General features: G+C 61.4%; 1 protein-coding gene across 2 annotated transcripts; it reads right to left on the reverse strand.

The window, feature by feature from the left end:
- Nucleotides 1-492: 492 nt before the first annotated feature.
- On the reverse strand, nt 493-27,634 carry CXXC5 (CXXC finger protein 5). Of its 2 annotated transcripts, XM_042812978.1 has the most exons (3): nt 27,617-27,634; nt 5,059-6,069; nt 493-1,525 (listed from the first exon to the last, which is right to left on the reverse strand). In XM_042812978.1, exons 2-3 carry the CDS (start codon nt 5,842-5,844, stop codon nt 1,484-1,486), a joined length of 828 nt encoding a protein of 275 aa, XP_042668912.1. In that variant the 5' UTR covers nt 5,845-6,069; nt 27,617-27,634; the 3' UTR covers nt 493-1,483. The 2 variants fall into 2 exon arrangements, with proteins under 2 accessions (XP_042668912.1, XP_042668911.1); XM_042812977.1 differs by lacking the exon at nt 27,617-27,634 and having other exon boundaries at nt 493-1,528.
- Between the last annotated feature and the right edge of the window lie 142 nt (nt 27,635-27,776).

The raw sequence follows: 27,776 nt of genomic DNA on the forward strand, positions 1-27,776 counted from the left end.
TGTGATGGGCAGCGCAGCGCAGCCCCCAGCCCGGCACGGCGCAGCACAGCGCAGCACAGCGCAGCACAGTACAGCACAGCACAGCATGCCCCATCCCGCTGACCAGGCGCTGCAGAGCCATCCCAGACACCGGGCATCTGCTGCCCAGCCACCCACCTCACTCACCTGCAGGAGCTCCCGTTGCTGCACGCCGTCGGTACTTGTCCCGACAGAAGGGTGGCAGGGCAGTTACCTGTGGCACACGAGTCGTATTGTTTCACACAAACTGCACGCACACCATGGCACAGCTCCACACGGTCAGGCTGCACGCACTGCAGTTCCCCCCCGGCCACCCCGCACTGAAAGGAGCAGGGAACCAGCCCCACTGGTGCCGGCAGCCCCATGCCCACCCTCGCCCAGCACGGCCAGCAGCACAGCACCCTGCTGCAACGCTGCTGCCCGCAGCCCGGGCAGGTGGCACACAGGGACGGGGAGAAATAACAGAGCTGTGAATAATGACACAAAACATGCATTCATTTTATTCACAAAAACAGCCTGGATCGCTAAAACATTACAAACAGCATTTCAATTTAATGATGTAGAGAGCTGGAGACGGGGATTTGAACAGAAGAGAAATATCACTTTTCGTAACTGCTTCAGCACAGCTCCTGCAATATTGTTTTTATTTTGATTTTAACTTCGGTGAGTTTACAAAAATTGCTTCTAGGAGTAAACCACTGCGATGAGGAGTTTTTCCGCACGCGGTATTTCTTGTCCTATATTAATAAACTAACAATGACGATTTTTTTCCTTTTTTTTTTTTCTTTTTTTTTCCTTTTTAAAATTCTCCTTTTTTTGTTTTCGACGGCCGCCACTTTTGCAGCAATTGTTGCCTTCCATCCTTCATTCCAAACCTCTTGCTGGTTAAACGTGCGCAGGTGAATGGCGAGGAGAGGGGTACTACATCGCTTTAAACATAGTCTCATTTATAAACATGAAGTCGAGGCATTCTAGAAACTATCCACTCTATTGTATGACGGGAAAGAATCAAATAAAAAGTATAAATGAGGGTGCAATTAAACAACTGTGCTAAATTACAGTAGTGCTTATTAGTAACTAGATTTTAAAAGGTTACTGTAAATTTACATTCCCTACACAAGTACTGCATCTTTCACACATAAACAACATCAACACCAAAACACAGAAAGAAACTGATTGTCCATACTCTGTCTATTAAGTCTTGGTACTTTACAGATCCATTGTTTTTTTCTTTTAATTATTTTATTTGAAAAGCAGTTAAATGTCTGACTAGGACTCGAAGATGTTAAACAAACGCAAAAAAAAAAAAAAATTATAAAAACAGGAATGAAATTTGCGAGAAAATATTTTTGGTTCTAAAGAGACACAGGTGCATCCATTCATTTCAGCCAAAATCCCTTGCCTGAGACAACACAAGCAAGCAGTGACATTGCACTTGGATGACAGAGCTTTGGGATTCCCGTTCCTACTGAAACCATCTGAACGCAGCTCCTGTAGGAAGCATCACCTTCTGGAAAGGAAGAGAGAAGGGAGGGGCAGGACAGAGGGACAAGGCGTTAGGCGGGCGGCTGCCATCCCTGGGACGTGGGGCCGCCGGGGCAGGGGACGGGCACCCAGCCCTGCCCAGCCCCACAGCTCAGCCCCCCAAGGCTCAGCGTGGGGCTCCCGGCCGAGCGGCCGCAGTGGGGCCTCCACGCAGCCATCGCCCGCCGCCCGGGGCTCCCGCTGCAGGAAAGCCCTCCCGAATGGCTCCCCGTGCCACGCAGGCGCAGCCGCACGACCCCCCGCCTCCCCTCAGCCGTGCTGAGCGCCATGGCCGGGCGGGCACGGACAGTCCTGGCCTCAGCGACCGGGCTCAGGAGCTGCTGGGGACGCCGACCCGTCCCAGGGGATTGCCCACCATCCCACAGAGCAGCCCCAGCACCGCCTGCCTCCATCGCGCCGGACGTGGGCAGGGATGAGAGCCGCCGATGTGGGCAGCCCCAAGCAGTGCCACCTGCAGCCACCTCCAGGGAAGGGGGGGGAGCCCTGTGGGGCAAAGGTGGCTGAGGAGGGCCCACCAAAGCCCCCTCCTTTCGTTTCTCCACACCCAAACGAGCACGGGATAGCAGTGGCGGCAGCCCCGGCACTGTCCTAAGGCTTGGCGGAGACGTCCCCTGTCCCAGCCCAGCCAAACCCTGCCTGGCCACGAGGAGCGAGCAGTGAGGAACCAGCAGGTTCTCCGACACCACCCGGGAGCTCCCCGAGCCCACGCTGCTGCACCAGAGGCAGACGGGTGCTGAGCCCCTCAGGTCCCTAGCATCGCAGTGGTGTCACGATGGGGAGCACGGCACCATCACAGGGCCATGGCACCCTGCGCTGCTACGGTGCTGAGCCCAGCCCTGCTCCATGGGACAAGCTGCTGTCCCTGCAAGCTGTAACCAAGCGTGTGAGGAACACAAGTGCCTCTGAGCCACGGGGCATGCAGACAGGCAAGGTCCAGCTCTTCGGATACCCCTCCTTCTAACTGCCCTGGGAGGTGTCTGAGACAGCTCTCCATTACCAAGGGGAGACGGACAAACAGCTCTAGTGCAGATACCCAAGGGCAGAGCTTCCCTCATCCCTGCGATGTGACAACAACCATCACACCAGCGTTAGCAGGAGCACCAGTCACCTCACCAAGGCTCTGCCAGATGGAGGACAGCTCTGCTGAATAAGATCCCCACTGTCTGTGGCCTCCATGTGCCTACAGCTCATCAGAAGAGCCCATGGCTACTGGTCCAGGGCCACAGCGCTGCCAGGGGCTGGCTGGGCCCAGAGGAGCCCGGTGGGTGCAGGGTTGTGCTGCCGCCACTGCAAGACCTCGACCCGCCTGGCCAGCCCTACCGCCTCGTCCAGCAGCCGCTCCACCAGGACACCAGCAGCGACTGGTTATGCAGGCTCTTTAGATGTGCAGATAAAGCTTAACGGCGGGATAGGGACTTAGCCTGATTTTTATGCTGCCATAAAGGTTTAATTCTATTTTTTTTACTGCTTGATTTTAGATCAATGTTTAATCACAGCTGCAGCCCCCGTCCGGGCTCTCTGAGGACGCTGCTGCCCACAAGAGTGGCTGGCAGACGGAACGGCCCGGCAGGGTCACTGCGGGCTGCTCCTCTGCCACTCAGCTCTGGCACAGCCCCTGCAGCGGGATGACGCCTCACTAAAGCCCTATGAATTTCCCAGCCCAACACCACAACCGCTGTGTGCCAGCAGCCTGCTGGGAACCGCGGCCCACGGCGCTGCCCACCTCCAGCTCCACAGGGCTGTGGGGCAGGCAGGGGACGGTGGCTCCATCAAGCCAAGACGGGTGATGTGGGCTGAGACTTAACGACACAGGTGGTGCTGGGTCCCAGTGCTGCCATCCCAGCTGCACAGGGCTGCAATCTCATTCATCCCTCCCAAGGAAAAGGCCTGGCACAGGCTGACATCTTGACCATGGCTGCTGCAGGAGCACCTGCTCCAAAAATCAGACAGCCCAGCATCACCCACCCTCCTCAGCCTCAGCGGCCCTGCGCTCAGGAAGGATAGGACCATCCTCTCTGGGCCCCAGTGCTAGCAGACTAAAAGCCGCATCTGAGCAGCTCCAATCTCAGCCAGATGTAGAATGGGAAAACAAACCAGGGGAGTGAATGTTTCATGGGCTCCCTGTACTATTTATTGTCCCCAAACCAGCACCACGCCGGGAGAAGGGAGCAGCTCCTCTGGCTGATGTGAGCTCTGATTCTATTGACCCGCTTTAGGACTCTTCTGAAGAGATGAACTTTTTTTTCCTTTCTCCCTTTTTCCAGATCACTGACTCAGCAAATTAGAACAAGAATATAATTTAGCAATACAGCGGTTTTTGAAAGACACAGTCCCCCTCTCCTCATCCCCACCGCCCAAATAGATTTTTTTTTTCCCCTTCACGATTCATTCAGAGCTTATGCTAATTGAAAACGTGGGACGTGGTTAAGGAAACAGTGGGTTATCTCTTTGGGAAGAGCAGAGCACAGGCCGTGCCCTCGTGTCAGGACACATGATCCAGCCGATGTCAGGGTGACTTCTGCCCTCCACCAGCAGCAGCAGGAGGACAGGGAAGCACAGCAGATGGTTGGATGGACCACCACAAAGATCACACAGTATGATGGAGGATCTGCAGAGGGGCCTCAACACAGCACAGCCCAGCACTCCAAGCCCTCACTCACAGTGAACTCACTAGAGGACCATGTGCCTGCCGGCCATGCATGGCTCAGGGCAAATTCCAGCCCATCCCATGACCCAGCCCACCCGCCGTTCCTGCAGTCCCCACGCCAGCAATGTGCCTGCCCTGGCTCACAGCAAGGCAGCCCCCAGCCCGCTGGGTGGGTCATCAGCAGCTCCAGGGCCAGCAGTGCTGTGATGGCACAGTCCCTGCGGCCGCAAAGCATCGCCCTGCAGAGTGTGGGTGCAGCACGTGCAGGGAATCACGCTCAGCACAACGCCCAGAGCAGGGCTGCATCCCCCACCGCAACAGCCATCCAGAACACACGCACGCCAGGAGGCACCTCAGTGAACCCCCTGGGATGCTCGAAACAGCGCTGCCCCAGCGCAGCCACAGCGCCGCGCGCCAAATCTGCTCTGCAGCCTAACACGGGGCTCCCTGCTACCACGTGCAACGAAGCTGTGAACTAAAGGACCGGGCCCCAGGCCCACAAACACGGCTTCACACCCCTACCGCCTGCAGGTCTGTCCTACAGCCGCCCCTGCCACCCTCTGGCCCGTCACCGGGCCAGGAGCTGCTGCCTGGCGTGGGAGCCGCGCCACTGCACCACAGCGCTGCTCTGACGCTGACAAAAGGCCCCCGTCACTGGGCATCCCCAGCCCTCAACCAGCACAGGGACAGGGACAGGGGCGCTGGGCAGTGTACGCAATTTGTGGTGAGAACTGATAATGGAAAAGAAAAAAAGTAGGAAGTACCAGGTGTTTTATTATCTAGGGCAAGATCCGAACCCAGGAGAGCTGCCCGAGGAAGGGTTAGGGTGCCTGACAGGGGCCGGTTACCTCCAGTGCTGCAGAAGGCTTCTTTTTGAGTTCTTCACATTTTCGGAATTTGCAAATCTGGTGGCCAGTTTTGCGATTCCTACAACTGCTGCACTGCTCGCAGTTTATCCGTCTTCGGCAGGGCGGGCACATGCCACATCTTTTCCGTTTCTTTTTCCCCGAATTGATGGCAGATGCCAATTCATTCTGCATTGGATACTCTGCCAAGCCAGCCATATGGAGCGCGCTCTCTGCCAGAAACACGCCAGCAGGGGTCATAATGAAAAGGCCTGGGTTGATGGGAAAAGCCCCCAGGTAAGGAAAATCAGAGGGGCTGTTCATTGTCTCTGCAGCTGAGACTGCCTCCATATCAGAGATACCAGTCCCATGGTCGCTTGCTAGAGGAATATGCTCTTGTACCACTCTTTTGAGCATTTCTGTCGACTGAGCAAACTGTTGTAGGGCATTCTGTCCTTCTGAGGAGATTTCTGCCACCCTGTCTAATTTGCTCAGCATACTAGAGATGTTTTTGTGCTTTGAGGTAGAATTACTTTTATCCACAGTTGCTTCGTTGCCATTAGTTAAGGGGTTGCCTTTCTCTGAATGTTCGCTTACCGAGCTGCTGCTACCAAAGGTGGAATAGTGGGAGAGCGGACGGGACTTCTTAAGACTTTTGTTCAAAGGTTCACTTATTATTCCACTTTTGTTCCTCCTTTCGGAGCTGACGGGGGGATGAGAGTCATCTTGGTTATTTTTTTCCGTCTCTGGCTTGTTCCCAGTGTCTTGATGGGAGCCCGAATTCGACATGGTGCACGGAGCGGAACAACAAAACCAAACCAAAGAAAAGCACCCCAAAGCCCGAGCGGAAGCCCCCCGAAGCCCTTCTGGCAGCACCGACACAGCGGCCACCGGACAAAGCTCACACGGGAGCGCTCATGAACGGGGCGGGTCCTCCAGGCTCGGCCGCAAAGGTCTTCAGCACAGCTTCAGTGCAGAGACATACTCCGCGGCTCTGATACAAAACATACGGCTCTGGAAGTAGAAAATAAAAGAGAGTTAGTCCTGGCAAGAGCAAACGAGCTTTTCAAAGCAGCTCTTCCTCCCCCTGCAATGAAACTCTCAGCGCCACGAACAAAGAAACTCCAGGGAACGGACTTCGGTGGAGATCCGTTCCGCTGCTCTCTAAAAGGGTCGCCATCCAGACAGAGATCGGGGGGCACAAAGGGCCGGCAGCAATGTCACCGCACTGCTGAAGGGCTCCCAGCGTTGCCTCTCCTCCCCGGGGCCCAGAGCCCCACAGCAGTCACAGGGCTCCCATCCTGCTCTGCTCCAGCAACACGCAGCCCTGCAGGGCCGGTGCCTGATGCAGGACGGAGCTGGTGTGTGGCACGCTGCCCGTGGCTCTGCTCACCATCCCCCCGGGCCCTCGTCCCCAGGGCAGCGCTCACACCGGCACCAGGAAGGGGAAGGGAGGCGAGCTGCAGCGTGCACCTCCTGCCCACCCAGCGGTGCCGTGCCCCACATCCCCTGCCCACACATCACTGCAGGGAGGTGACGAGAGAGCTCCCTCGGCACAGATCCCCGCAGTGCCGCAGCCCGGGGGGTGAGGGGCAGCTGGGCCCCGGCGTGGCCGCCAACACTTGTTGTGAAATTCCTCCTCCTCCCCTCCCGAGCACGCACGCATGCACGCACGCACAGGCACTGCCAGAGTAATCAGGCTTTAGAGAAAAGCTCCAGGGCTTAGCGGAGCAGGAACCCGCGTCCCCACCCCAACAGTGGCTGGGGGAGGGCAGTGCTGGAGGGGCCCCTCGCCGGTCCCACCAACCTGGGGAGGGCCGGGCGCGGGTAGGCAGCGTTCCTGCAGCCACCCTGCAGCAGCCCCAGGCACACAGAGCTCGGTGGGACCCCACAACCCTCGGCACAGCCTGGCGGTGCCCGCACTGTGCCACAGCCCAGGGCGCTGCCTACGGACGAGCACAGCAGCAGAGCCGTTGGATGCAGACGGGGGCGAGGTGCCTGTGCCAAACATCACATTACTGGAACAGGAAGACAGCCCATCTCACCCCGACGCAGGAGACAGCTCGCCTGCGGAGAAAAACACCCCCACCCTCGCACTAAAACCGCTTGCTTCAGCTGCTGTGGGATTTAAGATGCAGCGCGGATCGATGCAGGACTCGGGTTCCAGCCCGCAGCTCTCCGATTCACGTGGGAGGGAGGGAGGGCTGCGGCGCAGGACAGCCTGCCCTTCCCGGCCGGCAGCCACGTGGGCAGCGCCGCAGCACAGCCAGGCCGGGCAGCGAGAGGAGGGCGGCGAGGCCGCGGGGTGCCGGGCAGCAGCAGGCCTGGGCAGCTCCTGCGGCGCTGGGATGGGTCACACCTCAATGACAAAAGCTGCGGGTGCCGGGGCCAGGAGGGGAGCGCGGCAGGAAAAGCATCTAACGGGAGGATGTGAGATAAAGCAGCCCAGCGGCATTATCTCACGCCCGCCTGCGACCGCCTTTCCTGCGGCCCTTCTCCTCTTCCGCCCCTCGCAGCGGTGGCCCCGCTTGCCCCGCAGCCCGGCCCTGGCACCGAGCAAAGGAGACGGGGCTGAGGGCCTGCAGAGCAGAGCCTACCAGGCCTCGGATTGTGGCACCACGTGCCCAGGCTGTGATGATAGGCCGGGGGTCCCCAGCCCCACTCGCAGCAGTGCAGAGTGCCGGCGCTGCACGGAGCAGGGCTCGCCCCCAGCACCGCTGCCCAATGCCCCCCGAACATCCCTGGGCTGGCGGCAATGTGCCCACTGCTGTGCGACACGGTCCCACCCCCAGCTCTGCGTGCACATGGCCAGGCATGGCTGCCCGGCGGGGATCTGCAGCCGCGAGCCCCACGCCGATCAGCCCCGGATTTACCGGCCTGCCAAGCTCACGCTCCCGCCCTGTGTAATCTGGTGGAGCCTGAGCCGCCGCTGATATCGCTCAGACACCTTCTGGGGCTCTTTGCTTAGCTCCCGTCCTTAAACCTCCACCACGTGCCACCGGCCTCGCTGCCGAGCTGTGCCGCAGGACATCGGGAGCATCCCCCGCCCCACACAGCACAGGCCCCAGCCTCACACCAAGGACGGCAGGCGGGCGGCACAGCAGGCAGAGCACTGGCTGCAGGCTGTCTCCCAGCTGGAACGGTCACTGCCACGATGCCCCCGGGCCTGCCTCCCCCTGGCCGCGCTCCTGGCAGCCCTGCGCCTTCACGCCATCCCTGTGCAACACGTGCTGCAGTCTCCACCTCCACCACTTATTTCCAAGGGCACATCTTCCCCTGCAGTCGGCTGCAACGGCCGGCCCCCTGCATCTGCCCACAGCAGGAACCCACTCCTCGGTCCCACCCGACGACGCAAAGCGGGTCTCCTCCATGCTGCAGCACCGCCGACCCACACAGCACCCAGCTGCCCACGCCAGGCCCTGCACCGCACAATCCCGCCATTGTGCCGCGGCTGCACCGCCAGCTCCCGCCATCTGCGCCCGCCTGGCGCTGCCTCGCCCCGGGGTGCCAACGGGCAGAGCCCCCCCCGGCATCGCCCACAGCACGGCCGCGCTGCCCTGGCCCCACGGCTCTAATTGCCAGAGGAGGGGGGGGAAGGAATTAATTATCTTAATCCCGTCTTTACGGCTGACCCCAGGAAAGGCACAGCCAGCTCCCCCCTGCCCCGGCTCCCTTCCTGGCCCCCATCCCCTGGGGAAGGCGCCGAGCGGCGTCAGCTGGGTCCCTGTCAGAAGGTGCTTAGCTGCGGCGCGGCATTAAGCAGCATGTGATGCGCCCGCGCACCCAGGCCTGCGCCGCACAGCTTAGGCTGGAGGCCTGCCAGGGCTCAAGGGGACCCACCAAGGGCGGGAGGGCCCCCAGCCCCCAGCACAGCGCGTGGGGCCCGGACCGCTCTGCACGGAGCAGCCTCGAACACAACAGGAGCTGCCCCGACACCAGCGCTGCCCTCCTGGGAGTGGCAACCCCTGCCACCGCTTCTGCCTTCCGTGGGCTTCACCCCAAAGAACTCAAACTCTGCAGACCAGGCACCCGTTGCCTCCATCCCAGCCTCGTGCCGGGAGCGCTCCAGCTCCAAAACTCAGAAGCAAAACCATGGGCACTGTGGCCCCAGGTTGCAGGAAGCATTCATCTGAGAGAGGCGCGGAGCTTAGTGGAAATGATGGACGGCGATTTCCAGCCCCCTGTGCTATTTCACTGTCTGCTGCCTAGCATTACTGGAAAGCAATCAGCTCCTTCAGATGTAAAAACTCTTGTCTTTAAAAATAACTTCTGCTTTCCTTTAATTTCAAATAAATCAATCTGCTCCCGTAAGAGCCACTGTTCGTTCAGCCATGCACAGACACGAACGTAAAGAGAGAAAAATAGAAGAAAAGCCGAAGCTGAGATGCTCCCAGGCTCGAGAGACAAAGGGACAAAAATTAAAAGTTCAGCTCTTTAAATTCCGGGAGCGCGGCTCCCTCCCCATTGTGTGCTGCTTGGTGGGCACCGGGGCCCGCCATTGTCTGGCCGGCAGAGGTGGAGCAGACGGACGACGGAAGGGAAACCAGCGTCTTTTCAGCCTCTAAAAAGGAGGCACTACGTGGCTGTAATTGTGTCCACCGCAGGGTTTTTGTCCCCGCTTCCTCCCCCTCGCCCCTCCCCACGCCATGGAGGCACGGCCAGCCGCCCGGCACAGCCCCCGCCTCCCAGCGACGCGCCGGGACATGCAGACAGACAGCTGGACAGACAGATAGGCGGACCCCAATGAGCTGTGGCCAGCCCTAACCAGGGCCCTTGTCACTGATCTGGCCTGGAGGAACAGGATCCACCACGTCCCCAGCAGCAGGGTAGAGCTGGGCACAGGGACGAAGACCACGGCGCTGCCACCTGCGGGCATGCTGGGAAACCAAAGGGAGCCAAGGGATGAGGGGAGAAGTCAAGGCACAGGGCTGAACGTCCCCGCAGGACATCCATCCAGGGGGTTTCTAATGGTACCCAGTAACAGGCACAGGTACCACCAGGGTACCACAAGGGTCTTCTTCACCTCTTTGTTTGCTAGTCATTTCTGTCAACCCAACAGACCACAAGTTCTGCTCTTCCCATTCATCTTCCCAAAAACTGATCCAGCCAGAAGCTCCACTCACGGGCGCACCAAGTCACCGCCACCCCCTTTAGTTTGTCAAGGCACCAGGAGAGGACGCAGAAGCTTGCCGTGGTTTTGGGCAGTGCTGTAGGTGCAGGTGATGCAGCCAGCGACGTGATAGGTCCAGATGGGCACATCCACAGAGGAGGTTCATCTCCAGAACATCCTTACAGGGCCGGCTGCGGCAGCCGCTCCGCTACCAAGGTGGCACAGGGAGACGCTAAGAAGCCAACTCCTGAATTAAAAAAGCTATGGAAGATTAAATCCAGCATCTGGAATTAGCCCTGAAAGCAGATGGCACCGCATCATGGCGCATGGAGTGGCTTCCACCAGCCTCCTCCTCGAAAACAGTTTCCCTCCGTCCACGGTACCTCCCACAAGCAGCTCGCAGTTCACACGCGTTCTGCCCAGCCAGGGGTGGGCGCTGGGTCACGCCGCCTCCGTGCCCGTGTCCAGCTCTGTGTGCAGAAGGCAATGCCACCTCCCTGCTGGCTCCTACCTTGCACAGATGCACTCAGACCAAGAGCGAAGCGCCCTGGCTTTCCAAGGAGCCTTTGACTGTTGCACCAAGCAGACAACCATGCCACCAGCACCTCCATGCCGGTAACAGGAGCCCCGTCCGTGTGATGCCAGCAGCAGCTCTGTCTCCTCCCTGCCGTGATCCAGGACCCAACCTGCCCTGGCACGTGGCCACTGCCACAGGGACCCCTGGGGCTGCCCGATGCTGCCTGGCTGGGGAGCGTGGCTCCGTCCTGCCTTTGAGGTGCGGTAGTTATGGATTATGGAGCCTTAAATGTCAGACGACCAGGCGCTCCCTCAAAATCCACTTATCTCCACTGCCACTTGGAAGGGCCAGAGCAGGGCGGTTATGGAGATAACGCGATTTGAAACGTCCATCCGAGTGTTTCAGGGCTCCATTTGCCCTGTGGACAACTCCGGGCGACTCCTCCCCCTCCTCTGCTCGCGCAGCTGCTGCCTGGGGACGCAGTGAAGGCGAGCGTGGCCACGGCCGGCCCTGCAGCCTGGGGACAGCGGGGGCTGGCAGCGTCACCTCCCCCAGCGCGCTTCCCGCACGGCTCATCCATCCCCCTGTGCCAAAGCTGCGCCGTTCACTGCCCAAATCCGAAAACGACTGTAACTAAAACCTACCAGATTGAGACTCGGGAAGGCCCCCCCCGCCTCCCCCACCTCCCTCCAAATGGGATTGAACAGATCTGTGTTTGCAAGAGCCGATCTCGCAGCCAAGCAGCATCTGACATTCACGCGCCATGGCACGGCTCTGCTGGGGAGCGCTTCCATGCTCGCCCACTCCTCAGCGCCGTCCCCCACCCGCGGCCACAGGAGGAGGCACGGCTCTGAGCCGGTGCTGGAGAGCAGCTCATAAACCCACCAAGTCCCACATAATGCCGTGAGGTGCTGCGAACACCAGTCAGCATCCACCCTGCAGGGACAGGAGACACGGCGCACACTGCAGACGTGGTCCCAGCCCAGCAGAACCACCTTCCCCTGCAAAGCCCCCAGACCCTCCTGGAGGGAAACCTCCAGCACAGCCCGTCAGGTTGCCAAGGGAGGTGACTGATGGCATTTTGGGGCTGCAGCACACAGGGGCTGGGCTGCCCGATGCCACAGGAAGGGCACTGGGGACATTTGCTGCCCGCTGAGCATTGGCACATCCCAGCAAACAGAAGACGCCGAGCCCATGGCTGCAGAACCCTGGGACAAGAGCACAGCTCCACAGCAGGCACTGCTACCCAAGCACCGTGCACCGCCAGGGTGTCTCAGCAGAACTGGCAGCATGTCTCAAAGGAAGGGACTTGGCCCCCTCACGTGGGAGGGGACACAAGCGAACCAAAGGAGGTTTGGCAGACACACAGCCCTCCCGTGTGCCAGCAGTGCTGCTGGGACCCCCACCAAGCTGCCCCATGCGGCCCCGGCACCCAGCAGGAGCACTGAGCACTGCAGAGGGACCCCTGCCCAAGGAGACCCCTGCAGCCCTGAGCTGTGTGAATCACCATGGCTAACAGATGGGCCGATTAAAGCATAAATTACGTGGGGTATAACTGATAAGCAGGTCACAGAGAGACTGATCAGCAGCAGCAAAGCTTCTAGAAGTTAATTAAAAACAAAGTTGTGGGCACAGCAGCACAGGAGCATTTGTTGGTGAAGAGCCCCATACCCACCAGCACCACCTCCCCAGGCAGCCCCAGCACCAAGCAGGCCCCGCATCACGCCCGTGAGGGCACAGCACACACTAAGGGATGCTCAGGACCCTGCATGCTGCTCCCCAGAGCTGCAGCACCACCCAAACGCAGGGACCCAGCACAGAAGGATGGGAGCAGCAAGGGCGTGAATCAGCCAGCCACCCTCTGCAGGCCGATGAGGACGTTGGCACACGAGGGGACCTGGGAGCATCTCAGCTGCCCACACCAAAACCACCCCCAAGGGGCGGGCTGCGGCGCTGACAGCAGTGACACGTGCCATCACCCCAAAGGCAGCCCTGTGCAGCACACATGGGCTGCTGAAGGAACTGCTGTAGCACCAGGAAGGCGGCTGCGCTGTCGGGAAGCAGCCGGGGTCCACAAATGGCAGCTATTGACAGATGTCTAATAGGACGCAGAATAATCCCGTCTTCCTCTGGGAGGATTCGGGTCGCCCTTGCCTTCACTGGGGGCTTATCCATTGTCTGGATCTGCTTGTGGTTGTTATTTTTGGTCAGCACCATGTTTCACTTGGCCACGCTTGCATAAGGAAAATAGGAAGAAGAAGGAGAAAGAAGAGGAAGGCTTGATGGCCAGGGTGGGGTGGGCACAGCGCTGCTCTGGGTCCACAGCCCCAGCTCAGCACAGGGGCTGCCCTGAGCCTCCGGGCTCTGCAGCCAGACCCACAGCAGGGCTTAGGGGGCCAGGGGAGCGCAGGAACTGCTGGGACATAGGAATGAGCTGCGCCCCAAGACTCAGTGCTTCTCGGCACCTACGCAGCTGCCTCGGCAGCAACATGCAGCACGGCCCCGCTCACTGGGAAGGCACAGCGCTCCTCTCCTTTGTGCGTCGGGCTCGCTTTCCAACGCCACACGTTCTGCCTGCAAAGCACTAAGACAATGAAAGGCTCCCTCCCCGCTCAGTGGGCTCTCACTCCTCCCGCCCCGCTTCCTGCAAGAGATCGAGGGCACGCTGCACAAAACTGACTCTCCCGAGCCCTGCCTGTGCTCAGTGCCACTTGTCATTCAAGCAACCCCGTGGCCTTTAAGCTGCCAAGGTACCAGAGCTGCTCCGGAATCGGAGTTAGCTCAGCTTCTGCCCTGGAGCAAGGAATCTGAAACACTGCCACTGGAAACGAAACAGAGCATCCATCATTTTTCTTGCCAGGAATACATCCAGCCTAAAAAGAAATACTGCCTGCTAAACAGCCAGCAACAAAAGCCCTCGATTTCACCAGCAAAGCTGAGCCCAACATCTCGCCTATCGGTCATTTCCACGCAGCTCCCGACTGCCCGCCCTCAGCGGCGGGATTAAAAACCACCCGAACCAAAAGGAGCAGCAAGGTGAGGGCTGGGGGGGCACGGAGCTGCAGGAGGAGAGCAGTGGGCAAGGGGGAACGGCAGGCCCCAGCCAGGACGATTCGACACAAACTTGGTTGCTGGGAAGAGAGGACACAGGTGGCAGAGCCAGCGCTGGAGGGGACGAGTGCTGCCTGGCTGAGGCACAGAAGCACCCAATGACTTCCTACAGTGAGCCCCGCTGCAGGGGGCAGCCCCCAAAGCCCCCACGCCCAGCTCATGAGCCACCTCCAGCCAGCAGCTGTCACCCTGCGCTCCCTGTCCCCTCCCCGGGAAAGGAGCTGTGCATTCCCAGCCAGGCCCAGCCCCCAGCACAGGCACGCCAACCTAAATATCTGCAAGAGGCTCTCCCCTTCATGGGAACAGCCACTATACGCAGAGTTCACATGCCCCAGCAATGCCTGATTAAACTCCCAAACTCCCAGGGAATACCCCTGAGGCTGTCTGAAGATAAGCTAGAAACTAGACCGCTCTCAGGAAACATAGGAACTGGGAAAGAGCAATCGCATTTTTTTAAATCTACAATAATGCAGATCAAACCCCGGTCGGGCAGCAGGCGGTCGCTTGAGCTCGGGAGCTTCCACGCCACCTGTGTGCTCACAGGGTGCCCCAGTGCTGGGGTGAAGCAGGTTGGAGAGCCTAAGCAGGCACCTCAGGACGCCAGCCTGAGCCAAGCCCCACTGTGTCCCCACTGCCACCAGCCCAGCCCCAAAGCGGTCACAATGTCAGCCTGGGGTCAGGGAAAGCACAGCAGTACAGCACGTGACACCACGGGTAAGTTGGAGCATCACAGGAGAAGCAGCAAGGAGATGACAGCTAGGTAAGGTTGCCCAAGGGCCTCCTCCCTGTATACCTGCTGCAGATTGTAGAGCACCCAGCTCCTTGTTCCTCGCGGAGCAGAGCCACAAAGCTTTCTCACCACAACTGCAAACAGCAATCAATGGCACTGAGACCCTCCAGTGTGAGAGCAGCCAGCTCCCAGCTGCCTGCTGCTGGGCTCTGGGAACAGCAGTGGGAGAAGGGAAAACCTCGCAGCCATGACACCAATGGGGTGAGGGGGGCTCATTCAGGACTCCCGTTCTTCCATCCATCCCTCCATCCCCACGCTGCAAGCACCAGGACCGTGACTGCACACAGACTGGAGGTACACCTGCACCACCAGCACACTGTGCTCTGGGATGGGGGAACACCAAGCTCCACCAGCTTGCATCGCTGAGGAGTGCATGGAATGAGCCTCACATCAAGCTCTCCGCTGGAGGGGTGTCCACCAGCTCCCCTGGTGCCTGATGCTTACTGAACCCAAGACAAAGGGTTTCTCCTTTCTTTCTAGCTTGCCAAGACAGGATGGAAAAACAGCAGTCCTAGGCAAGAGGATGGGAAAAGTAATTGGGAAAACACCTCCCAGAATGTTCCTGGATATAGTGGAACGACAGCAAGAGGCTGTTCCAAGGAACCCAGCGTCTGTCTGTGATCAGGTAGGGCTACGGTTAGATAGATTTTCACTGGGATTCCACACTGTGCCTCATCAGGAAAGTGGGATGGGATGGCCTCAGAGATGGAGCCGTGGCCACCCGTGTACAGGGTGGAAGGAGCAAAGGCACAGCACAGTGTGCCTGTGTGCACGAGGCATGGGGCTGGGCGAGCCGCGGGATGCACGGCATGAAGCGGGGTGGGGAGCGGGGGATGAGCTGCTCACAGGAGGTACAGAATAGACAAGAAGGAGGAGAGCTGCAGACCCACGCCGTCAGCACGAGGGAAAGATGGCGAGGGATGGAAGGAGCTCGAGACAGCTTACTGAACAGGAGCTGTGATTTGAGATGATTACAGAGCGCGAGTGCCCTTCTGGAGAGAAAGTGCCGAGCCCTGAGCAGCTCTTCACCCAAAGGAGAGCAGCGTGGCAGAGCCAGTGGCTGGCAGGCGAGGCAGACAGACCCAAAAGCTCCACAGGGCCTCCAGCAGCACGGACAATCGGGCCAGAATGCACTTCCAGGGGCTCTGGGGCTCTGCTCAGACTGAAGGGGCCCAGCTGGGAGGATTGCCCAGGCAGCACCGTGGGGCTTTCACCCATATCCAGAGGGTAAGGAGCCCTGGGCCCAAGCTCCAGGGGTCCACAGCCACAGCAGCAGCTTGGTGTGGCCATGAGAGCTTCCGCCTGCTCGCCCTTCCCTGGTGGTTGATCGCAACTGGACGTGTTTTCCACAGCCACAGCCTGCCATGGCACACTGCTGTGCCCACAGTGGGCTCAGGGTCCCTGCAGAACACCTGCCCTCAGCCACGAGAAGGGGATGATCCCACACATGCCCTCTCCCGCTGCCCACAGCCACCTCCATCCCACAGGAGGCAATTTCCTGGTCTTCTGCTTAGCCAACGCAGGCTTGCTGCGAGAACCTTGGTGAAGGATGCTGGGCACGCACGGCGGAAGGCACTTTTCCATTCCAGGCCTTCACAAAGACCTATCCTGCCTTCTTTTCTCCTTCACTCCTTTCTGACACATCTGACATCCAGGTGAAGGGCAGATAACGCTCCTGGTGCAGCAGGCAGCCCCGTGCTGGGATTTGGGGCTGTGGGCTCAGGCTGTTTCTGGTGGAGCAGTGCAAGTCCCCAGTGCAGCCCCCTGAGGCGCAGGGCTCACTGAGCTCTCCTTGGGCTCACGGGGCTGCTTGGCTGCCCAGCTCCTCCAGCACAGGGCCGGGCCTTAATGGTGCCATGTGCTGCCCACCCCAAGCCCTGCCCTGACCCCCACGCAGCCCCAAGGACAAAGGCAGACATCTCCCCCACCAGCTGCCCCCACGCTAAGCCCAGGGGCACAGATCCTGCTCCGGCCCTGAGCCGCGCTGCCTTGTCCCCGCTGTCCCCGTCCCCTCGCCTGGCCCTGCTGACCCCAGACAGGGTCGGGGTTCTCTATGGGAAGCCTTGCAGAGCAACCCCAAAACAGCGACCCCCTTCTCCAGCGCAGCTCTGCACCATCCTGCTGCTCTCCGGCAGTGACAGCTCTGCCTTTATGCTTTAACAGATTTTAGGGACTTGGACTCCCTCACGGAGATTTGTGCCCATGGGTATTTTCAGAGGGGAAATATATATGTAAAAAAAAATGAACAACAGAACCTGGGCACACAGCGGAGCTCCTGCGATTTCCATATCAGCTGCTGTACATGCACAGGGCATGGAAAAATCCTTTGGAAATTTCTGTTAGAAAAAAAGGGAGAACCAACACAACACTGAGCTAGCTGGACACAGCATGCCAGGAGGGGCTGACAGAGCTGTTACGGTCTATTGGGCCAATAATCCACAAACTAAGACGGATTTATTGTACATGGCAGATCGTAACAGCTCCAAAGAAACCATCACTGTCTCCTGTGCTTAAAATTCACTTTCTTTTGAAAAAAGGGCCAAAATATGGCTTTACAAGATAAGATGCGTGGTCGTACCATCCTGTGACAGACAGAAGCCTGGGCAAACACTTATATGTTTTTATATATATAAATAAATAAGGTATCTGCTCCTCCAAAGCCAGCAGTGCTGCATTATTGGCTTGGCGCACGGTCGCTACCACTGGATTACCAGGCTAGGTTTCACCTCTGCTAGCAAGCGGGATTTGCAAGGGCATTGTTTCCACCACCACATTGGCACTGAGCACACGGGAAGATAACGAGAGTGCTGGGCTTCATGGGATGGGGGCACGCAGGGCTGGGGGCCCTCGGGAGGAAGAAGGCACGAGTGCCCCAAGAGCGAGGCCGTGCCAGGGCACACTGCACAGCGCTGAGCTCGGGCTGGGACTGCAGAAGAAATAAGGCTGGGAAGGAACGCCGCAGCCTGTGGCGCCTTCTGCGGCCCTGCTCATGGGCACCTGCGTGGCCCTGCACAGCAGCCCGAGCCGCACGGAGGAGCGTGGTGAGACCAAGCCTGCAGTAATTGCGGTGTCTGTTCGAATCGCTCCAGCGCTGGAAATCACGCTGGGCCCGGATGAAAGCTTACAGTGCGGATGATCATATCAGACTGGGATAAAAGAGGATAAGCTAACAGGTTTAGTGCACAGCTTGTCTGAGTTGGTGCTGCCGCGGAGGGAGGAGAGGAGGCTCCTGCTGACCCGGGGCCCCGGCGCATCGCCCGGCGTAAAGCACTGCGGGCAAAGCCGCAGCAGCGCCCAGCCAGCATCCCTCAGTGGGGCGGCACCTGGGGGAGGGCACCGCATCAACGGGGCAGGCGATGCCATTCCTCTCTCAGCAAGGCTCACCGGCCATCCACCCCGACCCTGAGCAGGGGTTATGAGCCACCGCCAGCCCCCCATGGCCCCGGGTCCTCAGCACAGGTTGTCCTCAGCAGCCGGGGAGCGCGGTGTGGGCAGCTGTGCTCTGAGCGGCGCTGCCACGGGGGCACACGGGGACGGCCACCAGCTCCCTGTGCCAGCACAGCAGGCAAGGATGGGCCGGGGGGTGGCGAGATCTGGGGCAGGGACAGGCAGCAAGGAGGTGGGGGTTGGCAGCTGGGGCGGGGAGGGAGGGAAGGAGGGGGGCTCGGACTGCTTCCCGCGCCGCAGAGGGAGTTTAGCCGAGTAATTAGAGCAGGAGGCTGTGAGTCAGCAAACGATGCGTAACCTCGCCGATGTTGACAATGAGGCGAAAGATGGCAGTTTCGACTGAGAGCTCCGGATGAAAGGGCATATTTATATATGCAAGAATCAGAAACTCCGAACAATTGCATGGCTGGTGACCCGCTCTGCAAAACACGCTGCTCTACAATGACTGTCCGGCTGCCAAATATTTGACGGCTTTAAAAATAATTGGAAATAGAGACGTGTTTGCAGCCTAAACCTAAAGGAACAGGGGAGAGGGAGGAGGGACCGGGCCGGTCTCAAAAACAACGACAGACGTCGGGAAGACGCCCGCCAGCCTCTCCTCCAGCATCCAAGGCCGCAGCGAGCTGCTTAGCGCTCGGCTGGGGCTGACCTTGACAACGCCGCACTTCAGATGCCCCAGAGGGAAGAGCCGGCCGCCACCGAGATCCTCCCCGCACAACTGCCACGCTGCTGGATTTATATCGAGGGCGAGCGCCGGCCTGGAAGCAAATCCCGGCCGCAGCCGGACTCGTCCCTCCCCGGGGCCGCAATCGGAGGCGGCAGCGCAGGTAGGGAACGCTCCTCCCCCACGGCGCAGCAGCAGCAGCCCCGACGAGGAGAGTTTAATTAACCCTGGAAAGCAATCGTTAACCATCCAGCGCGGGGAATCGATGCGGAAGGGGCGGCCCGCCTCGGAAGCCCATCTGCTTTGGGGGGGGCGCGCCCGCCACCCACCTGCCCGCGCCTCCCCGCGGTGCCCCGCGCCTCCCGGCCGGGCCGCGTGCGAGCGGGCGGCGGCCCCAGGCACCAGCAGCCCTGCGCAGCCCCTCGCCTCTCTAATCTCTCTTCCCGTAAAGCCCCAGGTCTCTGCGCCACGTGATTTCCTACGAGCCGCAGCCCTCGTTCCAAACGCCACCTCTGCCGCGCGGCCCCGCAGCTCCGGCGCAAGCGAAGCCCCACGGCTGCCGCGCCCCGCGGTGATACAGAGCCGGGAGCCCGGGAGCCAAGCTGGGCAAACGCCTTCCCCGTGGGAGCCGAAGATGGGGGATGTTGTTGCTCCCCACCCCGTGGCCGCTCTGAGCCAACCCTACCTGAAACAGCACGGGTGTGAGGGGGGTCACTGGGATTTGCTTGAATCATCAAACTGTGTTTAGAGGGGTGACATCTTTTGCTGATAAAATCGCAGCCTCTTCCTCCTACTGTCCTTGGAGGCATTTTTTCTCCAGCCCAAGCACAGCAGGGCGCAGCTGGGCAGGGACAGTAACCCCTGAGCCGTGCAAGCCCCAACGGCCCATCATCACTGTGCCGGGAACAGGGCAGGGAGCCCCAGTGCTCCCAAGTCCTGCCCATGCCATGGCCATGCTGCATCCCCAGCAAAGGGAGATGTGGGGCTGCTGGCACTGTGGCATGGGATGCCTGCACCCGTCACAAATACAACAGATCGACGCCACCTGGACACCAGACGCAAGCAAGGTCTCCACGCAGGCAGAGCACAACATCCCTGGGGTCTGTGCCACCATCTCCCACCCCAGTGCCCCTCCACGCCACCCCAACCACATCCTGCAGGGACACAGCACGGTGAAGACTCACGGCTGGGCACAGACCCCTTGAGCTCCCCAGCAGGCGGGGACGGCACAGCGCAGCTCTGGCACCACGAAGTCCTGCCCCTGTCCTCCCACTCCCTGGGGGCAGCAGGGTGCACTCAGCCGCTCTGCTCCCATGCGCTGCCGTGAGAAGCAGGGTGGCAGATGGGTCCCTGGGACAGCTGTGCCCGGTGGGATGAGAGGTGACTCGCACAGAGCTCGTGCCCCGCACTGCCACCCAGCCGGGAATGCTCGTCCCTGATGCCACTCACGTTAGCGAGCTGTCCCTGTGCCAGCCCAATGACACGGTGCAGGAGGTGGCTCTCAGAGGGGAAATGGCTGCGCTTCACCCTCCAACTTTCCACTACAGCAATGCCTGTTCCTCTCCCAGCTGGCAGGAGAACGGCTCTGGGCAGGGAATGGCCTGGCCCCCGAGAAAGGGGGGGACCCAGTGTTCCCCACTCTGACAGCAGCAGCACCGCCAGCACCATGGGCTGGTACCCAGAAATGCAACAAGAGTGCTGCTGGCATGCTTGGCTGGCGCTGGTAGGAGGCAGAGGTTCTGGAAGCCCATGGACTCCCCCTGCCAGGGGCATCTCTGCACCTCAAGGAGCACCAAGGCACACCCACATATGGGGTTTCTGAGCCCTGTGCAGTGTGACCAGTACCATCCTGCAGAGCTTGGCCTGCGCATAACAGGGGGCTCACACCACCGTGTGCATCCCACGTACATCCCACCTCCTCTGGTACAGGAGGGGCTCAGCAGCAGTGGGATGGTGGGTCTGATCCCAGCTCCTGGAGGACAGGAGTTATGGCAGCTGCAGAGCACACTCCTGCTTTCTGCAAATCAGGGCCACGATGCACAGCCCATACAGAGGCGTGAAGGCTGCCAGGATGTGCAGAGCTCTGCTTCCCTCCCAGAGGACATCACAAACCTGGGAGATGGGTCCCGGCTCCAGGAGAGGATTCCCCTCAGCCCTGAGCCAGAAATGAAAACACCTGATGGGTGGAGAAGGAAGCAGGGTGAGGATGCACCAGGGACACTGCCTGGCCCTCTTGCTGCTCTGGGCATGGCTGGGAGCCAACCCCGCTTCCCATCCTGCACCTGAGGATCCCTCCAGCACCCCAAGAACAGATGACCCGATGTCCTCCCAGAGACTCCCAGCACCTCACAGCCCCCCATTGAGGCACGCATGCTTGCATCACGGTGGGACACAGCTTCATCTGACGGACGCTCAGCACGCAGCTGAGATCCCAGGTCCCAGATAATCCCTAGAGCTCTGCAGGGAGCCCCAGGCCCATCTGCGGGATGAGGCTTGGGGCACAGAGAGTCTGACACATGCGAGAGCTGCGGCCGGGGGGGGGGGCTGATTTGCTCCCACCTCCTCAGCTGCTCCGAGTATTTTCCAGCCTTCCCTGTCGAGTTCACGTCCTTTCAGATTAGCTGCCGCAGCCACGGCCTCGCAGCGAGTGTCAGGTACTGCCAGCGTTCGGCTGCTCGCAATTACCAGGCGTTCGGCACAGGGACAGCAGCCCAGATGCTTCCACCCGCAGGAGCCCCCAGCACACCCACACCTGGGGCTCCCAGCACCCCGGGCCACGTGCCCCCAGCCCACCCCATCCACCCCCACCCCTCCTGCCACGACCTCCCCTCCGACAGCCCGCTGACTGCTGCCTGCGAATCCTTAATCTTCACGGTGCATCAGCATGGGGAAAAAACAGCTTTTTTTTTTTTTTTTACAGTCTTAATCTTTACCTGGGGTCATATTTACTAATCCTCCCACTAATCCCCCCACGCCTTCACAAATAAAAGGGCCCATCCTGGCCAGGCTGCGCGCCCTGGAGAGGTGCAGGCACAGAGGGGGAGCAGTGATCTGCACCCACCGACCTGCACCCACTGAACCACTGTGCCGCATTCAAGGTGACTCTGCTTTTCCCATTAAAATGGCTAATGAGCACTTTTAAAGGCTCTTTATTTAAGGAAACAAAACCTGACGGTGGAGAGGAGAGAAGCACACAGCGTTGGGTGGATCTGGACGCATCGATGGATGGAGGCAAACCTCCAGCTCTCATCCCGACCCCTGGGAGCTCAGACAGCGAGAGGAAAGGATGACGATCTGCCTCATGGGAAGGGAGGACCCGAGGGAAGGCCGACGGCCAACTGCGACCCCGGGAGCAGCCTGCCTGCACCTCCACCACAGCGCCCAGCCCTGGGGGCAGCTCAGCCCAGCTCAGTCCAGTCCCTTCTCAGCCCCTTCCTCCATCACGCCTCTGCTACAGGCCAGGCCCAAACATTGCTCGGTTGCTCTCTTTGCAAAGTATTTCGACACCTACGTGATAAAACAAACTCATCAATAGAAACGCCCTGACGGCTGGCTTTCCCCTTCCTTCCTTCCTCCTCCGCACGCATACCCAGCTGCTCGCTTTGGAAGCGTCCATGTGCGAACACACAGCTTCTCCCGAGCCAAACGGCGTCAGCCTGGCACGGCGCGCCGCGCTGGCGCAGTGCTGCAGGCAGCGGGAGGGGAGCTCTGGGGCCGCCCAGGTGCCGCCCAGCCGCGGGGACGGAGCCGAGCCGGGGACGGGGGGCTGGGGTCGGTCGGGCTTCATCCTGACACCCCCCGGATGCCGGCAGCGGCAGCGCGTGTCCCTGCGCCTCAGTTTCCCCACACGCACCACCCCCTCCTCAGCCCCGGCGCTCGGCCTCTCCGCCCTCCTGGCAGAGCCCTTCCCCACGCAGGCAGCAGCGGGGCCCCCCCGCCATCGCCATCGCGCCCCACGACGCGACTGTAACTCGCAGTGGCAGCGTGGCCCTCCCGCTGGTGCAGCAGCACACGCTCGGCCGCGGCCGGCACCTCGCTGGAATTTGCGAGCTGTCCTGACGCATTACAGCGCGGACGCCTCGCGTTGGCTTCCCCCCCCCCCGCCACCCCAGCCCCCCCGGCCGGCTCCGCAGCTGTCCCCGGGGCCGCGGATCCCACGGGCAGAGGGACGCGAGGCCGTTCCCAAAACCTCCCCCTCCTCATCTCCCGCGTCGATTTTCCTGCCCCGGCTTTAAATAGCAACTTCAGCCGAGCCGGAGCGCTGACAGACTCCCACTGCCTCCTCCCGCGGCGCGGCGCAGCACCTCCCCGTGCAGCCCCCACCCGGCGCCGGGCCCCACCGCACTGCCAGGAGCCGTGCCCCCTGCCCCCTGCCCCTGCTCCCCTCCTGGCAGCAGCGGGGTGAGCCGTGATGTCATGAGCAGCTCCGCACAGGTCGGTGACAGCGCAGGTGCAGAGCTGAGCGGGGCGCCTCGCAGGGCCGGACCCCGCGGGAGCTGCACAGCTGCACCCCGTGCCCACCCGCACCTCCCCCAGCAAGGGACACCGCTGTGCCCTGGGCTGGGCCCCGCCGCTGGTACCGCGGAGCCTACGGGAGCCCTTCCCATAGCACCTATTGGCCCCCACCCCATGGCTGCCCCATGCCACGCCGAGCCCTGCGCCGTGCCCGCGCGGCGGGATGCTCGTGGGAGGGGGAACGGGAGCGGCGGGCTGGGGAGGAGTGTGAAGGAACGCCTCCTGCGTGCTCTGTCCGGAGCCAGTGAACGAGGCCATATTTGAAATGCTTCGCATACCTCCGGCCATCAGATTAGTGAGATGAAGAAGGTAAAGCAGAGGGCAAGGCGAGCGCTCCCGGGGCCAGCCATCCTCGGCCACGCTCACAGGGTATGGAACTGGGGGAAAAGTCCCAGCAGCGGCACACGTGGAGCCCGGCACGGCACGGGGACAGCAGGGACGGCGCCGGTGTGGGGGACAGCACTGTGCCAGGCACTGACCATGGCCCAGGGCTCGGGGGTGGGACCACGCCAAACTGCACACAGCTCCATCGCTCCCCCTCACCGCGAACCCAAAGCTTCACCTGAGCACAGCACCGTGGGAGCTCCCACAGCTCTGCTCCACGTGCTGTCCCAGCACCAAACGTTCTCGAGCTCCTCAGACCCTCCAGAGAGCAGGAACACAGGGGACAGCCTGTGGGACAGCCAGCCCGGGGCCAGGGCGGTGAACCGACAGCAGCCAGGCTGCCAACACTCAGCTGCCCAAGTTGCAGGCTCTGGGCTCAGGGCTGGACTACAGAAAGCTCTTCTCATACAGCCTGATGGAAAATGAGGCACAAAGGCCCGAGGGCAGGCCGAGCAGAAATACACGAGAACTGGTGACCCCGGGACGCACTGGACACCAAGAGACCACCTGGGGTCAGAATGGACGGAGCTGCTCGGGCACAGATTAAGACTCTTGAAAGGAAAACTGTGGGAGATGGATATTGCCCAGACATCTCTACAAAGAGCTGGAGTGGAGACAAGAACTCAAGGCAGGATTGCAAAGGCAAAAACGAACCATCCATCACGCCACGCTCCCAGGCAAAGCCAGGGCTGCCCTCGCACAGCTGCCAAGTGCCAGGACACCAAGCGGTGCTGCAGGACGGCACTGGGCGCTGGGGCTGAGCGCCCCAACCCACGCACCGAGGCACCCACGCCTTGCCCTGGGCTGCACCATGCCCAGGACACAGCCAGCACCACGCTGACACCAGTGCTGAAGCTGTCTGATGGTTCCCACCATGCCCACGGCCGCAGGCGCCCTGACACCTCGAGAGCAGAGCGCGGAGCGGCACGGCAGCAGCACACTGCCCAGGACAGTGCCTCCTCCTGGGCTCAGCTCCTCCACCACCACTGAACGGTGACGTTGTGCAGCATGGTGCCCATGGAATACCCATGCCGTGATCCCTGGAGAACCATATCACACCGTCAGACAGGGATGGAGACAGCGACCCAAGCCCTGTCATGGTTCTCACCTCTCCAAGCTGGGGCACCACGAGCATCGCACTACACCTCTTTGCCATCAGCTGCAGGGACGAGGCCAACATGAAACCCCACAGCTGGGCCAGCTCCCCACAGCATCAGGACATGGAGGCGATGGTTCTGCATTCCGCCAGCACTAAGGATGCCCAAGCTCAGACCAAGAGAGACCCTCTGGTACACGCGATACCATCTGAGCAAGAGGAAACAGAGTCACGCTCCCAAATCCTACAGCAGGACCACAGACCAAGTGCCAAGACTCAGCACACAGATCCAGCAGGGCTGTTATCTCGATCCCTTTCCCACCTCACAACTTTGCTTGCATGGGTGCCCCATAAAGGCTCCCATAAAGGCTCCCCCAGCAGCCAGCCCCGAGGGGCCGGCAGCACCTGGCTGGGGCAGCAGGACGGGGGGCTGCCAGCAGGCCACCAACTCCTGGGGGTGGCACATCGCCCCGCACCTACCAGCAGCACCTCCATGACTGGAGATGCCAGCGGGGCACCCAGGGGAGCCACAGCCCCGCAGAGCAGCAGGCAGCCAGGGCAGCAGGACGGCCTTTGTGCTGGCTCTCGAAAAACCAGTGACCTTAAAAATCCTTTTATTCATCTAATAACAGGCTGCCACCCGTGCATGGTGACGACTGCCATCCCAGGCTGCACAGTGCCCTCCACCTGCTTCCAAGCCACGGGGAAAGGCGAGCTGGGACAGAACCACCCCAGCACAGAGCTGCAGCACAGCACAGCCCTGCGGCATCCCTAAGGGAAGGGGCACAGGGCAAGGTGAGGGCATCACTGCCACGAGCGCAGCGATGCAGGCAGACCCATAGGTGCCCTTCACCCCCACCTGCAGACGCCCGACACTCTCCCATCATCAATGGGATCTCAGCTCATCCTCGGCCACCCACATGGGTCACCCCGTGCTCTCCAAGGCCCCACACCTGACCTCTTCCCCCCCGGCCTCACAGCTGCCCCATTGCACCTCCCCACCCATTGCCCACAGGCTGTGGGGCTGGCAGCTGGGACCCCCCCAGCCGGGGCCATGAGGAGCCCCTGAGTGGCCCCTGAGCTCCCAGGAGTCAAAGTTGAGTCAGGGGAAAAGGAAAGAAAAAAAAAAAAACAAACCTTTTCAGTGCAATATTTTAGTTGAGCAACAGAGCATGAGTAAAGGACGGAGGCTTTTCGTGGTCTGGTGAGCCTAAGCTATGAGCTGAAAGTTTAACTATTAATACACTTAATCAAGAGGTTGTTCCTACACCCGGGGTTTGGGAAAACAAACGCACCACCGGAGCAGCAGAGGAGGAGAGGCGGTGGGAGATGGGGCCGGGGCAGCCCCACACGGCCCCACTGCAAAGCTCCCAGCAGGACACGGGGCTGCGTCCGGTCTGGCCCTGCTGTGGGACAGCAGCTGGCAGGGACAGGGCCACGGCAATGTGAGCAGCACGTGGGGCTGTGCGGGACGGAGCCCAGAGCTGAGCTGCACGCAGGGGAGAAGAGACAGCCCGGGAGAGGGCTGTGACAGAGGCACCCAGCATCCCCACGGCCGGGACATCAGGGAGCAGCACTCTGCAGCCTGGGGCTGCCCACGGGTGCCGAGCCCGCGCAGCCTCACACACCTCCTCTGCCCCCCACCCTCCGTCACGGGACTGGACGTGGGAGCACCGCACCCACCGACCCCCTCCGCAGGCTCCGAACCCCCTAGAGCAGCACCACGCTGCCCGCATCCCTGCCACGAACCAAGGACGGCCCGGCTCAGCGCCTAGCACGCCTCCAACGTTTCCCACGGAGGCGGTGCGATGCTCCTCACCGAGCAGTGGGGCACAACGCCCCCCGCCCGCCCCGACGCCCGGCGCGGAGCCCCCCACGCACAGCGCCGTACCGCCGTCCTCCCGTTGCACGACGGCCCCGCCGCCCCTCTGCCGCCGTGGGGGGCCGGGACGCAGCTCTGCGCGCGGCGGCGGGGCCTTTGTTACTTTGCTTTTGTTGTCACCCGCTGGCGCGGCCCCCACGGCCGCTCCGAGGTCAGGGCACGGCGGTGGCGGTGGCGGGGATCGGGTGGCGGAGGGCCGGCGGGAGTCCCGGCAGCGCTGCCGCGTCCCCCTGGGACGCGGTGCCGCACGGCAGCCGTGGGACGGCCCCGGCTGCCCGGGTCTGGGTCGCCCGCGGCGCTTTCTGCCTCTCCCCGGGGATTGGGCTGCCGAGGCGTGCGGCCGCTCGCCCAGGGCCGGGGGGTCGCAGCGGCGGACAAAGCCGGTAAGAGGGGCACGGCACGGCCGCGTCCCCAGCAGCGCGGCTCCCAGCCGGGCGGGCGGCTCCCGGGGCGCGAGGCCACGCACGTGGGAGCCGGGGGTTGGGGGGTTGGGGGGGGGGGGGGGTGCACGGCTCCGAGCACCGCACGGTCGATGCTGCGCGCAGCTTTGTTCGTGCGCGGGACGCGGAGCTGCCCCCTGCCCTCACGTCCCCATCCATCACCGCCGCGCGGAATGACCCCCAGCGAGCGAGGCCCCGCGGGAAGGAGCGCAGCGCCGGTGCTGGATGCGAGAGAAAACAGCGGCAAGAAAATAGAAACGGGAGGGGGGGAGGGAAAGGGGGGCGGAAAAAAAAAAACAACGAAACCCGGCGGGGCCGCCCGGCTGCGGATCGGCGGAGTTCCGCGCGGTGATCGCGGCGCTCAGACATCACCCACCGCCCCGCGGCACCGCCTGCGCCCATCTCCGCCGTCATCCCCGGCGCCGACCGCTGCCCTCCCCGCCGCTCCGCTCCCTCCCTCCCTCCCGTCACACCAGGCGCGAAGGGCACCGCTGCGGGGCCGGCGGAGAAGCGGGAGGAAAAAAATAAAATAAATGAATTTACTTCGCGAGGGGTAAAGAAAAAAACCAAAAACCAAAAACCAAAAAAACAATGAAACAACAAACCCCCAAACTTCGGGACTTGTTACGCACGGCTCCGCCGCGCCGCGCCGCTCCCACGTCCCCCCCGGAGCTGGCGCCGCCGGAAAGCGCGCACCGCCCCCGGCCGGACCGCGGCACCGAGCGCGGGGGTCCCCCCGGCCCCCCGGCCGCGCTGCCCCCCCCA

This window comes from Centrocercus urophasianus, unplaced genomic scaffold (genome assembly GCF_019232065.1).
Source record: "Centrocercus urophasianus isolate 14NV4802_14NV808 unplaced genomic scaffold, USGS_Curo_1.0 seq_1322, whole genome shotgun sequence".
Lineage (NCBI taxonomy): Eukaryota > Metazoa > Chordata > Aves > Galliformes > Phasianidae > Centrocercus > Centrocercus urophasianus.